Source organism: Entelurus aequoreus, linkage group LG04 (genome assembly GCF_033978785.1).
Source record: "Entelurus aequoreus isolate RoL-2023_Sb linkage group LG04, RoL_Eaeq_v1.1, whole genome shotgun sequence".
Taxonomy (NCBI): Eukaryota; Metazoa; Chordata; class Actinopteri; order Syngnathiformes; family Syngnathidae; genus Entelurus; species Entelurus aequoreus.
In genome coordinates, this window is record NC_084734.1 from 43,495,477 (window position 1) to 43,508,992 (window position 13,516).

The 13,516-nt window shown below is 37.9% G+C and overlaps 1 protein-coding gene across 4 annotated transcripts in view; it reads right to left on the reverse strand.

The window, feature by feature from the left end:
* Positions 1 to 13,516, reverse strand: part of LOC133648655 (kelch-like protein 29) — a 575,830-nt gene that overhangs the window by 119,164 nt on the left and 443,150 nt on the right. For all 4 annotated transcript variants that reach the window (XM_062044945.1, XM_062044946.1, XM_062044947.1 and 1 more), the window contains one exon: positions 11,248 to 11,386. In XM_062044945.1, coding sequence (XP_061900929.1) covers positions 11,248 to 11,386 — 139 coding nt within the window. The remainder of the gene's footprint in view (positions 1 to 11,247; positions 11,387 to 13,516) is intronic.

Genomic DNA, 13,516 nt, shown 5'->3' on the forward strand with positions numbered 1-13,516 from the left:
GAGATATATATCGTGTATCGCGATATGGCCTAACAATATCGAGATATTAAAAAAAGGCCATATCGCCCAGCCCTACTTCAAATATTGATAAGAACTTCATATCAAATCACAAACAAGTTGATTCAATGAAATTGAAAAAATAAAAGTAGCCTCAAAACATTGCAAAAAATTCAGGGATTTTAGGTGGCAACAACCACATACACTGATTGACATTTATATTACGGTGCACTTATTTATACAAAGGCCAGACAATTCATTAGGTGCACTAACACAATTAAAGTTAAAGTTAAAGTACCAATGATTGTCACACACACACTAGGTGTGGCGAAATTATTCTCTGCATTTGACCCATCACCCTTGATCACCCCCTGGGAGGTGAGGGGAGCAGTGGGCAGCAGCGGTGGCCGCGCCTGGGAATAATTTTTGGAGATTTAACCCCCAATTCCAACCCTTGATGCTGAGTGCCAAGCAGGGAGATAATGGGTCCCATTTTTAGTGACATCTATTGCAAAACTGACTACAGAAAAATCATTGTTGTGTCAAGCTGCACTGTTCCTAATAGTTTGGTGAGCCTAGTTAGGTAAATATGAGGAAGCAAAAGAAAAACAACCAACCGTGGATGACAAAAGGACTGAAAAATGCTTGTCACAAAAAAAACACATTGTATCGAATATTTATAACACAAAGATCTATAGAGGCAGAAAATAAGTATAAGAAATATAAAAACAAGCTAATTGGTATACTACGAACATGTAAGAAGGAATACTACAGTCAATTATTAAACAAGAACAAAAACAACATGAGAGCAACATGGGGCATCCTAAATAGCATCATTAAAAATGGTGCTAAGAAAGATTACCCGCAGTACTTTCTAGATGGACATACAAAAAATGACAATATGAACCAAATAGCTGAACGTTTCAATGATTATTTTGTTAATATCGGAACAAATCTGGATCAAAGAATTCCAAATGCAGATGATGGGTCAGTTGAGGACTTGAGTGAGCTCATAGACAGAAATCCCAATTCCATGTTTCTTAAAAGTGTAACAAAAGAAGAAATAATCAAAATTGTAAAAAATTGTAAATACAAGACTTCAACTGACTGTCATGGAATAGATATGGTAACGATAAAAAAGGTTATAGAAGACATTTCAGAACCTCTGACATATATCACCAATGTATCATTTTTAACCGGAAAATTCCCAGACAAAATGAAAATTGCAAAAGTCGTACCAATCTATAAGAATGGAGACGTACACCAGTTTACTAACTACAGACCAGTTTCATTACTTCCACAATTCTCCAAAATCATGGAAAAATTATTCAATAGTCGATTAGATTTATTTATTAACAAAAGTGGGACGCTCGTGGAGAACCAATATGGATTTCGAGCAAATATCTCAACATCAATACCATTAATTAAAATAACAGAGGAAATTACCAATGCAATAGATGGTAAAGAATGTGCGGCAGCAGTATTCATGGACTTAACAAAAGCATTTGATACAATTAATCATGATATTTTAATACAAAAATTAGAACGATATGGCATCAGAGGTTTGGTATTGAACTGGGTAAGAAGCTATTTAACCAACAGGAAGCAATATGTGAAGATGGGTGAAAATATGTCAACACGGCTAGATATATCCTGTGGTGTGCCGCAGGGATCAATACTGGGACCAAAATTGTTTAATCTTTATATAAACGACATTTGTAAAGTTACAAAGGACTTAAAGTTAGTTTTATTTGCAGATGATACAACTGCTTTCTGTTCAGGAAAGAACACACAGAAGATAATACAAATAATAACAGAAGAAATGAACAAATTAAAAAGATGGTTTGACAAAAACAGACTATCTTTGAATCTCAGTAAAACTAAAATAATGCTATTTGGTAATAGTAGGAAAGAGCATCATACGCAAATACAAATAGACGGAGTAGACATCGAAAGGGTAAAAGAAACCAGATTTTTGGGAGTATTAATAGATGATAAAATGAACTGGAAATCTCATATACAAAACATACAACATAAGGTAGCAAAAAACATTTCAATAATGAATAAAACAAAACACGTCCTGGGCCAAAAATCACTTCATATTCTCTACTGCTCACTAGTGTTACTATATCTGAGTTATTGTGCAGAAATATGGGGAAATAACTACAAATATGCACTACATTCGTTAACCATGTTACAAAAAAGATCAGTTAGAATTATACATAATGTTGGATCATAGAGAACATACAAACCCTTTATTTATTAAGTCAAAAATATTAAAGTTTGGTGATTTGGTAAAATTGCAAACAGCTAAAATGATGTACAAAGCAATCTATAACCTGCTACCAAAGAATGTACAACATTTCTTCTCAACTAAAGAGGAGAAATATAACCTTAGAGGAAAAAATAATTTAAAACATTTATATGCACGTACAACACTTAAAACTTTTAGCATAACAGTATGTGGAATTAAATTATGGAATGAATTAAGTAAAGAAGTTAAAAATTGTATTGACATGATCCAGTTTAAGAGGTTGTTTAAATTAATAGTGCTTACAAAGTACAAAGAAGAATAATTATGAGGAAAACTTCCAACCTTATTGAAAATATTCTTCATCTCAGTATGTTAATAATGACTGAATTAATTAATTACATATTACAAACTGTTGTATATACTAATTCATAGATGTTATTTTATTATATAAAAAGGTCAGTAAATGATTTTATATAATTGTAAATGCTTTGAAGTGGGAAAGGGGTAGGATTAAATAAGCTTTGCTTCTTCCTACTCCTTTTCGGGCATGATGTAAATGAAATGATATGAAATTGTGTGATGTATTATGATGTAAATGTGTTCATGTTCGAAATAAACTAAAAGAAAGAAAAGAAAGAAAATATTAGAAACATCTGCAACTATGCAATGCACATCACCTTGATCCGTTTTGACTTAAATATACATATTTTTATGCAAAATAACGTATTCCATAAAAGTACACTGTTGGCAAAGGTGACACTGCATCAGGACCAAAAAGAAGTCAAAAGCAGGTTAAATAGAAGCATAAAGTTTAGCAAGAACAAAGACTATTATGGATATATCTGAGGGGAATTAGACAAAGTCCCATTGTGTCCTCCCCTCGGGCTGGGTCGACCTGTCTCGCACCGCTAGAGAGGACGGAATGTGTCCAGGCCACCGCTCGAAGAGGCGCAGGAATGCGAAAAGGACGCTGTAAATGAAATGCCAGCCGAGCACGCTCACTGGGAAACGGTGATGGGTGAAATGGAGTTACAGGCCATGATCTTTAAGAGGAAGGGTAATAAGCTTTTTGGGGAGGAGGAGGAGGAGCGGCGTTGCATCTCAAAGTAAAAGCTTAGCAATGAAGCGATAGAAATAAAAAACACACACCACAAACATGGCAGACATGCTGCTCTGAAAACATCTGAAATTAAAATATATTTTTAAAATAACATTTAGTCAAAATAAATCTATATTTTACTATTAATTGAATTTATTTTTAAAACAATAATACATTTAATTGTTTTAATGGCCACTCAATGTTAAATATATCTAAATGTTAAACAGATTTTATTATTTATATGAAAATTGCAAATAAAAAAATTATGTATCTGGATACAAATGAAAAAAATCATTTTTTTTTTTACAGAATAAATGACTGATATATAAGAGCATTTTAAAACCTGTAATACAATTTTGACACATAAATAATATACAGTTTCTGTGGTTTTGTCAATCGCGAGCTAATCGCAATCTCGGTTTTGGCTCCGTTTTTATCCCAGATGCACTACCTGACATGACTCTGGCCAGGAATCGAACCTATGCCCTCTGCCACGAAAGGCAGAAATGTGTACAATTACAGCAATATTAATCCATCCATCCATCCATTTTCTACCGCTTATTCCCTTCGGGGTCGCGGGGGGCGCTGGAGCCTATCTCAGCTACAATCGGGCGGAAGGCGGGGTACACCCTGGACAAGTCACCACCTCATCACAGGGCCAACACAGATAGACAGACAACATTCACACTCACATTCACACACTAGGGACCATTTAGTGTTGCCAATCAACCTATCCCCAGGTGCATGTCTTTGGAGGTGGGAGAACATGCAAACTCCACACAGAAAGATCCCGAGCCCGGGATTGAACTCACGACTACTCAGGACCTTCGTATTGTGAGGCAGACGCACTAACCCCTCTTCCACCGTGCTGCAATATTAATCTACACCACATAAATATTTTTTTGGAATATCCATCCATTCATCCTTCCATTTTCTACTGCGTGTCCGTCTCGAGGTCGCGGGGTGGTTGGAGCCTATCCCAGCTGCTAATGGGGGGAAGGCGGGGTACACCCTGGACAAGTCGCCACCTCATCACAGGGCCAACACAGATAGACAGACAACATTCACACTCACATTCACACACTAGGGGACCATTTAGTGTTGCCAATCAACCTATCCCCAGGTGCATGTCTTTGGAGGTGGGAGGAAGCCGGAGTACCCGGAGGGAACCCACACAGTAATGGGGAGAACATGCAAACTCCACACAGAAAGAATAAAACCCAGGACCTTCTCGCTGTGAGACACAAGTGCTACCCACTGCTCCACCGTGCTTTCCTATTTGAATACAAATGTTTTCAATTTCTATGACTATACATTTGCCACATAATTATGTATTTTACTCTAAATTTAGAAAAATAAAACAGATATAAATACAATTCGGGCTAACCCCCTGCTTCTAAAAATGATATACTTCGATTCGTTTTACAATTAATTTAATTAATATAAATTTTGCAACACAAATGATATACCGAATGAAATTTCAAAATGTATATAAAAATGCTTACTAATGCTATATTTTAATATAAATTGAAAATTGATTTACACATGTATAATTAAAAGTTATATTCCTCAATGTTTGATCATAATGACAAAGATTTTTAACACGGTGTCCAATAATATACTTAAAAAATAACAAATGCTGACAGTTTTCCATTATTTAGGTTAACTATTTTTGTAAATAACCTTACAAAAGTGCAGGTTTCCTGTAGACTGGACATAGTCTTAATGATATGTAAATATATGCACGCATATTCCTCTTTGTTGGTGTTTAAACTTCACTTCTAGAGGGAAAAACGGTGTTGGATATGTTTGGAATGTCATGCACCAATGTAAAAAACAAACAAACCAACAAAAAAAGTTCCACTTCGATGCAAGTTGTTCAGTTCACACACACACACACACACACACACACACACACACACACACACACACACACACACACACACACACACACACACACACACACACACACACACACACACACACACACACACACACACACACACACACACACACACACACACACACACACACACACACACACACACACACACGGAGGACGTAAAGAGCTAAGTGTTGGAGGATGGGCGGCACACGGGTCCATTTGACACGTGTGCCGCCCATGTTATTGACAACAAAACAGACAACGGCACATTTTTATTCACACATTCAGTGTGCGTTAATTTCATGGGTGAGGTCCAAATGTCTTTTCTAGCCAAAGACGTGATCATACTTGCCAACCTTGAGACCTCCGATTTCGGGAGGTGGGGGATGGGGGCGTGGTTGGGGGCGGGGAGCGTGGTTAAGAGGGGAGGAGTATATTTACAGCTAGAATTCACCAAGTCAAGAATTTCATATATATATATATATATATATATATATATATATATACATCCTGAAAATATGCAAACAAAACTGTGTTTAGATAATTGATACTTCAAACTTGCATAAATAAATCTTAAGGAATATAACATAACTTCGAAATGTAATGAATAAAATGCCAAAGTTGTTGATAAACAAGCAATTATTTGAATAATTAAATATGGACATTTTAAATGAATTATTATGATCATTTAAAATTAATTATTTCACATATGTTTATTTTAGTGTATAATTCTATGGCTGGATGTAATAAGGAGTCAGAAAAAATACAAATAAAAATGCAATTAATTTTGATGTTTTTAGCACAATATAGTAAAAAAGTATTTAGTATTGTTTTTTTAAATTAATAAATATATTTATTTTTAGGTAAGATAAACATAATACAATTTATCTCTACTCTGGATGATTTAGTTCTTGTCACCCTGTTGTCCTCCCGTCTCTTCCCCAAGGATGGCTCCATGAGCTGGGCAAACGCCTGGAGATGACCTACGTCAACAACACGGTCGGCGGCCCGTCGGTGCGCAGCTCGTACATCGCCGCCCTTTACTTCACCCTCAGCAGCCTAACCAGCGTCTGCTTTGGCAACGTGTGCGCCAACACGGACGCCGAGAAGATCTTCTCCATCTGCACCATGCTCATCTGCGGTATGCCGGACGCCACGTATGGAATAACGTGATTGGGCAGGCACGCAGTTTATATCGTGGGAAAGCGGACGTGAAAACAGGCTGTCCTCACTCAGGTCCGCATGGAGCCGGAAGGGGCGTGGCCTCCAGCTCCGGCGGAAAATCGGGAGATTTTCGGGAGAATATTTGTCCCGGGAGGTTTTCGGGAGAGGCGCTGAATTTCGTGAGTCTCCCGGAAAATTCGGGAGGGTTGGCAAGTATGCCGTGAAAGGTGTGGAAGTTATGACAACAGAGCAAAGCGGTTGAACAATTAATTAGCTGATAAATGAGAGTTTGGCTTATTAAACTGTCAAAATGAACACTGGAGACGAGCCCAGGTGTCTTCACGCCTACATGAGCGGCCCACAGGAGACACCAGGTGACGGACAGCCCGCCAACACCCTACCCTCCCTTCCTACCCCACAAATCACGGCAGCGCCTCTCGCAAAGGTTCCCGCGCTCTCGTCAAGGTCAAACTCTCACACTTATGTGCTGATGGAGCTGTCAGGACCACCTTTAGCTGTCTTGGACAATGCCTGTTCTCTGCTGCGTCATTTTACATCAAAGGAATCTTGAAACTGGAACATAATCTATTTGGAAATAGTGAAACGATCTGTTCCTGGATCAAACTGTGGCAATGGTTTGGTTAATAAGTAGTGATGGGTCAAACTAGGGCTCGGTGATATATTGAGTTTGTAAGATATATCTATATTTTTAAACAAGATATAAATTGAGAAAATATCGTAGTATCGATATAATTTATTTCACGTTAAAATTAATAAACGCCGCTTATTTGTTGGGTTCCTTGTTCTCCCCCGCTCCCCCGCCATGGGCTACTAAACCCCTCCCCTTCCACCTTCCAAGATGTGCTTGCACGTATAAGTACATCCATGATTGGTTGGTTGTTTACTATGATGAGTCACGATTGGTTAGGGGCAGGCCAATCAGAGGCAAGATATGGTGGGTCATCAAACCAGGAAGTGAATTAAAAAGTGCCTGCCTGCAAATGTAATTTTTTATCTGAGTTTGCAGAGCTATGTTATTTATTTTACATAGAAACAATATTTTTCTATTTTATTTATGTTATGCAATTCTGTACTACTTAAACAGTTTATTTTCTGTGCTGTTAATACCCACCTTGACTAACTGGGTTAAATAAAAGTGCCACTGACTGTTTACAGTACAGTTGTCATTCACTTCAATTTAACTAAATATCGCTCAAAAATGAAAATCTTTATATGTATACTTTCACCGAAAAATATATGGAGTTTAAGTAAAAATAAATCGAGATATACTTTTTCGTCCATATCGCCCAGCCCTAGGTCAAACGATGCATTATGAAACAGGGAGTGATACTGTGTCCCTCCACTCTTCTATGGGTGTGTCACTTTAAGAAAAAAAACCTGTGACTGATACAACTGCAGTGTTGTTTGACTGTTAAGTGTTTTTTTCGACTCACGAGTGACACCTCGTACTGAGAGAAGTCGGAGCGGTGTGTCGTGTTTGACATCAGTTTTAATCGCCATCATGGATCTAAATAGAAGAAAAAAAGAAACAGTTTCCAAGTCTAGATCATTCTGATCTTATAGCCCCAAATAAGGCAAATGTTCTTTTTTCCTGTTTACTATTTCGCTTTTTGCCCAGAGTTGTGCATTTCATCTTCCTTTCTTAAAAACAACTAAAAAACTAAAACAAGTATAGATGCTAAATATCAATTATATACTTGCAGGTCCAAATGTTTTGACTTTTTTATAGTAGATGAAAAAGTATCATTGTGGCGCCAATACAGCTAGTGAGTGTGCCATATACTTACTGGCTAATAAGTGTGCATAGACTCACTGAGGCCTCATTTACCCATCACTAGAAATTGGCATGTTTTAACATTCTTAACAATCATAAGGAAGTAACAATAAGTTAAAAGGACATTAACACAGATACATTTAGAGCAGTGTTTCTTAACCTTGTTGGAGGTACCCAACCCCACCAGTTTCATATGTGCATTCACCGAACCCTTCTTTAGTGAAAAAATAAATATATATTTTTTTCAAATTCAAGACAAAGTTATATGTTTTTGGTAATACTTCAGTATGGGGAACATATTCTAAGTAACAAAGACTTAATTTAGAGTTATTTGGACACTAGGGGAACATATTCTAAGTAACAAAGACTTAATTTAGAGTTATTTGGAAACTCTGGGAACATATTCTAAGTAACAAAGACTAAATTTAGAGTTATTTGGACACTAGGAGAACATATTCTAAGTAGCAAAGACTTAATTTAGAGTTATTTGGTTAGGGCTAGGGTCAGGGTTAGAGGGTTAGGGTTATAATAAGGCCATGCCGAATAAGGCATTAATACGTACTTAATAATGACTAGTTAAGACCCAATATGTTACTAATTTGCATGTTAATAAGCAACTAATTAATGGTGAATATGTTCCCCATACTAAAGTGTTACCATGTTTTATTACTGGTGCATAAAATGAACCGTGCATGAACATCACCTTGTTCAAAGAACAAAACCAACACAGTGCATAAACTCACAACAAATTACACACCTGCAAACCAGTCAGCTGTTGCCGTATCCGTAATACGCCGATAGGGAGAAGTTTGTATTTACACGATGAGTCGGGTGTGTTTTGACCTCCGCCGAACCCCTGAGGCCGACTCACCGAACCCCTAGGGTTCGATCGAACCCAGGTTAAGAACCACTGACTTAGAGGGTGCTAACTTTCCAATGTGTTTGAGACATTATATCCCCAGCCTTTCACGGCTTGTAGAACGCAACACTGTAAGATCTTCCTGTACGTAACACGTGCATTGGCTTTGTGTGTTAATAGCTAATGGTAACGATTTGGATAGCTATTGTTAAAAAGCTTTGAATATATATTTTATCATAATTGACTGCAAATTGGCAGTCGCTTTTCTTGGACTGCTGTCGTCTATGTGCACACACTTCCCGTGTGTACATGTTGACGAGACGACAAAGCGCTAACTTACTTTACTTCACCCTCAGCAGCCTGACCAGCGTCTGCTTTGGCAACGTGTGCGCCAACACGAACACCGAGAAGATCTTCTCCATCTGCACCATGCTCATCGGCGGTATGCTGGACGCCACGTATGGAATAACGTGATTGGGCAGGCACGCAGTTTATATCGTGGGAAAGCGGACGTGAAAACAGGCTGTCCTCACTCAGGTCCGCATGGAGCCGGAAGGGGCGTGGCCTCCAGCTCTGGCGGAAAATCGGGAGATTTTCGGGAGAATATTTGTCCCGGAAGGTTTTCGGGAGAGGCGCTGAATTTCGGGAGTCTCCCGGAAAATTCGGGAGGGTTGGCAAGTATGCCGTGAAAGGTGTGGAAGTTATGACAACAGAGCAAAGCGGTTGAACAATTAATTAGCTGATGAATGAGAGTTTGGCTTATTAAACTGTCAAAATGAACACTGGAGACGAGCCCAGGTGTCTTCACGCCTACATGAGCGGCCCACAGGAGACACCAGGTGACGGACAGCCCGCCAACACCCTACCCTCCCTTCCTACCCCACAAATCACGGCAGCGCCTCTCGCAAAGGTTCCCGCGCTCTCGTCAAGGTCAAACTCTCACACTTATGTGCTGATGGAGCTGTCAGGACCACCTTTAGCTGTCTTGGACAATGCCCGTTCTCTGCTGCGTCATTTTACATCAAAGGAATCTTGAAACTGGAACATAATCTATTTGGAAATAGTGAAACGATCTGTTCCTGGATCAAACTGTGGCAATGGTTTGGTTAATAAGTAGTGATGGGTCAAACTAGGGCTCGGTGATATATTGAGTTTGTAAGATATATCTATATTTTTAAACAAGATATGAATTGAGAAAATATCGTTTAAGGCGGGCAACTGCGTCGAGGTTGTGGGAGGTAGTGTCGGGAGGTAGTGTTGTCCGGTGTAGTAACTGGAATTTATAATTTATAAAGAACCTACTGGCGTGTTTGTTTTATAGCTGAATTAAATAAACAGTGTGAACCCTCTTGTCAGTCATTCACTGTCTTTATCTCTGTGGGTGGAGACGAGGCTGCGAGAATACACATACACAGACAAGTTCATCCTCGTAATGTAAACGTAAGGTAATGTAGCAGAAACGATCCAGTTCACTTGTTCCTTATCTCATTTCGGACAGTTCCTGAAAGTTTCATTAAAATCCACCCATGACTTTTTGAGTCATGTTACTAACTAACAAACTAAGAGACCAACCCCAGCAGATACGAAACCTCCTGGTGGAGGTTATAAAACCATGCCTGTGCTAGCACACGCAGACGCACACACACGGAATGGTGCATGGAGCAAGCAGACATATAATATTTACATTAATGGCAAGGGTGCTCATGTAACATTTATTAATATGTGTGTGGGGGGAGAACATTGTGATCTTTGGTTGGGTTATTTTAAGTCATCCCCAGTCAGTCATGGAACATTTGCTCTGCTCTTTAAAATTAAAAAGTGTGGTTAAAATGTTGCGAGTGAAGGGAAAAGGTGATGGGTTGACCTTTAACTTCATATTCCGATACATTCATTTGGCTGGGGTGGGGGGTGAGGGTGAGGGGCGGTTGGGGCTGGGGAAGGAATGGCTGCTGGCAACGACCTGTGCTAAAGGAACTTAAAAGTCTTCACGAACCTGCAAGAAAGAACCAAAGACAGAACAGAAAGAGAAAGAGGGTTGCTGGTAGCGGAGGAGGAGGGCAAGAGGGGGTATGTCAGGATAATAAAGGTGTGTTGGAGAGGGGGCGTTAGGAAAGCGACACAAATGTGCCCTACAAAAAAGAACATGTTTGGGGTGGGGTGGGGGGTCGGGGGGCATGAAGAGGCAAAGGCAAACCTTTTGACCAGGTCCTTGAAATACAAGCTGCAGGAAGCTAGAACATTTTGGTGGACTTCAAACTCTTTGCCTTCAACAATTATTTTCAGGTCTGTAAACTCTTTCGCTCTGCGCTGCTGGTTCAGCTCCTTCAACATCTCTGTGGAAGAAGAAGAAGGAGAGGAAGAAAGAGAAGAAAAAGAAGAAGAACAGAGTGCCACATTGTTGAGAGTTAGAACTTTGCTTTTGTCTTGGTTTTTGTTTTGGGGGACAGAAATGAACAACATGACATGGAGGAAAACAGACATCATAAATAACATCAAAATCAGCACAAATGACATTTATAGAATTAGCGTATCTCTTTGCGACGCTAAACAATGTGCAGCGACAATAAACATGTATGCAAACACACATTTTTAAAAAAATATCATTTTTATATCATATGCCATCGAGGGTTGAGAATTGTGACATTTGTTTCTCTATTATTTACAGTGTTGTACATGTTATCATAAGTCCCACTAAATGTTCACAAGAATATTACCTGTCTATTTAGTTTTTATTTACTGTATGATAGTATGTACAAAACTGAGCTGAAAATGTATTATTGTACCACAGAAGCGTTAAATTTTTTCATAATTTTGTTCGGATTAAATGGCACACATCATAATTGAATCTTTTCACAGAATTGCTTTCAGAAAAAAAGTTATATTTTGCCATGAGAGGGTTAAAATTGTTGCATATTATTCTCGTGACATTTTTTAAAATTGAAAATAATTTGTTAATTCCTAACATCTCCAGGAAAATACAAATTAACTAATTAAATTTCGTACAAATTCCCACATTTTAATGCAATGAGGCTGAACTTATGAACATATATAAAAATATGCAATAACAACAACAAAACAATTATATATATATATATATATATATATATATATAGACATATCAGTGGCGTGCGGTGAGGTTAATGTCTGGTGAGGCACGACTGCATCATCACAGTCAAATTTAAAAACATATGAACCACCTGCAGTGCAGGTGTACCTAATGTTGTGTCCCTGTGGTCGTTCACGGCTCCTGCAGCGCGAGCATTGTTGTTTTTGCACTTTTTGGCTTCTTGTTAAGTGACTTTTTTGGGTGGATTCGGTCTTGCACGTGGAGGGTTTGGGTGTGGGCTTTGGTTGGTGTGGCCGCGGCGCTCCCGTCGGGCGGTGCATTCTGCGGCGGAGATGCTTGGCACCAGGAGGCGGGGTTATGAGACGAGCCTCACACAGTGTGTCTCCGCAGCAGATTTATGATCGCTCAGCACTAAAAATACGTTACACACATACAGTTGTTGACAAAATACACTGTGCATTATATACCTCAGCTAACTAAACTATGGAAATGTATAATATAATTAATATAGCAATACGGTCTCACTGCACAGCAGGCCAGCAGTTAGCCGAGTTGCAATCCATGGTGAGGCACAAGTGCCTCAACTGGCTGCTGATCACCGCACCGTCTCTTCTCAGTATTTGAACGGCAAATGTGAAAATAAAAATAAAAATAATCTAAAACTGGTGAAGTTAAATGGAAAATAACTTTAGTATAATCACTGGATACATATAACAATTAAATAATTTTTTTTTTCTTTTTCTTTCTTTCCATGATGGCAGGTGAGGCCCCGCCTCCCCTGCCTCTAGTGACGGCACGCCACTGAGACATATATACAGGTATATACATACACATATATATATATATATATATATATATATATATATATATATATATATATATATATATATATATATATATATACATACACATATACATATATATATATATATATATATATACATACATACATACTGTATATATACACATACAAATATATATATATATATATATATATATATATATATATATATATATATATATATATATATATATATATATATATATATATATATATAGATGTGTTTATATATATACATATATATATACTGTATATATATTTTTTATTTATTTAAAATTCCGTACTAAGGACAGCGTGTTCAATTTTGTAACGATTTCAAAATTTTAACGCGATGAGGCTGAACTGTGAACCTTTTTCAAAGCAAAGCACATGACTGTAATCAAGTCTTTTTACATCACTTTTTTAGGAAATTGTACAAAAAATTGTTTAACTTCGCCACCAGAGGGTTGAAAATAATTTATTGCATATTTTTTTAAAGAGAAACATATTAGTTAACTCCCAAAAATTACTTACCAAGAAACATAAGAAAATAATATTTTTTACATCATCTTCATA